At 68.2% G+C, this 1,900-nt stretch overlaps 1 protein-coding gene across 1 annotated transcript in view; it reads right to left on the reverse strand.

Annotated features, from left to right (window-relative positions):
- The window catches only part of PROM2 (prominin 2), a 6,930-nt gene extending 5,358 nt beyond the window's left edge, over positions 1–1,572 (reverse strand). Inside the window, exons 1-7 of the mRNA XM_019470638.1 lie at positions 1,428–1,572; positions 1,282–1,356; positions 1,017–1,066; positions 688–890; positions 465–585; positions 210–273; positions 35–124 (exon numbers count right to left, since the gene is read on the reverse strand). Of these exons, the coding sequence (XP_019326183.1) occupies positions 35–124; positions 210–273; positions 465–585; positions 688–890; positions 1,017–1,066; positions 1,282–1,356; positions 1,428–1,572 (748 nt within the window). The remainder of the gene's footprint in view (positions 1–34; positions 125–209; positions 274–464; positions 586–687; positions 891–1,016; positions 1,067–1,281; positions 1,357–1,427) is intronic.
- Between the last annotated feature and the right edge of the window lie 328 nt (positions 1,573–1,900).

Below are 1,900 nucleotides of genomic sequence, written 5' to 3' on the forward strand. Positions count from 1 at the left end.
CACCGGCCCCAGGGAGAGCCGCGCTCAGCCGTACCTCCAGCCCTGTCCTGCAGGTCCACCAGTGCCGCGTAGGTCATTGCCTTCAGCTGCGCATGGATGGAGAACCCCACACTCCGGCTGAGCCCTGCAAGGCCATCGGGCACCCGTCAGCATCTCATCCCAGTGGGAAGCCCGGGATGGGGCCTGCCAGTGCCCGGCACAGTGCTTACCACCCAGATCGGAGATTATCTGCTGTCGGGGCACCTCGAACTGGTCTACCACCATCTGCACCCCCTGCCAGGAGAGAAGAGCCGGTCGGCCGGGGGTAGCAGCCGCCAGGAGGGGAGGAAGCCCCACGTTGCCATTCGAAATACATTTGTAATGCAGCCGCACCACCTCCTCTCGCCTCCCAAACTACTCTGTGAGGGGAACGCAGCCATCCCTGGGCTGCACCCCGTGCCGGGGGAGGCCGCTCGGGGACCCACCTGGGGGACGTTGGCGATGTGCTGCCGCAGGGTGCGCAGGGTGGTCGGCACAGCCCCCAGCCCCGGCTCCATCTGCCCCTTCACCCGCTGGCTGGTGACGAAGGCGCAGATGACGCTGGTCCTGCCGGGGACAAGCAGGCGGTGACGGGGCTGCCCTGTAGAGCCTCCCAGCCTTGTCCCCATGGCACATGGTTCCCCCTACCCTGGGGCGAGGGGGACTCACAGGATGACGAGGGAGGTGAGGGACAGGCAGACCAGCAGGCAGTGGCGACGGCAGCCCAGCGAGCGCCGGTGGGCACGCAGGCGGCCCCCGCACCGTTGGCGGCTCCGGCAGTAGCAGAAGCACATCCCAGCCACCGGCATGGCCACGGTGAAGAGCAGTGCCACCATGGCGCAGGCGACATAGCCCAGCTCATACTGCACCACCTACGTTGACGGGAGAGCCCGGTCAGCACCGATGCACCCAGCTTTCGGGGTGCTCCGTGTGCCCAGGTGCCCCGTCCTAGGTGGGTGCCATCCCCGTGGAATCCCCCGCCCCACATCCCGGCTCACCTGCGATGTCCGCACCGAGCCGGGGTCGTTCAGGGCCGCCCTGAGCAGCTCTGCAAAAGAAACCGTGGCACGGGTAAAAGAGGTCCCACCCGATGCACCCCCAACCCTCCCCGGGCAGCGGGGCCAGGATGGAGGCAGTATCCCCCTCCGTGAAGCGGCTCAGGCCCCCCGGAGCAGCTCTGGACACGGGGATTGCAACTGGCAAAACCCCGGTGGTCCCAACACCTGTGGCGGTGGGGTCCCGGCTCCCCGGCTCAGGGCTCACCTGTGGGCAGGGGGTTTTGCTGGATGAGGTCCAGGCAGCGCCGGACGAGTCCATAGAGAGGATCGAGCGAGCTGGCTACTGTGGGCAGGTTTGCTGGATGAGGTCCAGGCAGCGCCGGACGAGTCCATAGAGAGGATCGAGCGAGCTGGCTACCCGGTGCAGTGCTGGCACCCGAATCTCCGTGTGCGTGTCGGTGAAGCGGAGGACGCTGCCGGGGCCGGTGAGATGGCATTGCTGGGTGCCGGCGGGATGCAGGAGCGCCCAAGCCAGCAGCAACCCGGCCGCCCGCATGGCTTCGGCGGCAAGGAGAGAGCCGGGGGGGCTCCGTCAGCCTGCGAGTGGGCAGAGGGGCATGCCCGACCCTGGATGGCTCTCTCTCCGGCTCGGCTCACTGCTCCGGGAAACCTGCCTGACGGGTCGGCCGACGCACAAAGCCCAGACGCTGCCGTGGCTTGTTCCCTCGATGGGCTCCCCGGGGCGGCTGGGCTTGGCGGGGCTGCGTGGAGGCGTCTCCCAAACCATCCCAGGCCTGTTTCACAACTCCCGGCATCCCTGAGTCACCACCGTGGGGTCCCCACGGTCAAGGCCGTTCCCAGAACGGATGGGAAAGCCCCCCCGG

Source organism: Aptenodytes forsteri, unplaced genomic scaffold (assembly GCF_000699145.1).
Source record: "Aptenodytes forsteri isolate BGI_AS27 unplaced genomic scaffold, ASM69914v1 Scaffold127, whole genome shotgun sequence".
Classification (NCBI taxonomy): Eukaryota; Metazoa; Chordata; class Aves; order Sphenisciformes; family Spheniscidae; genus Aptenodytes; species Aptenodytes forsteri.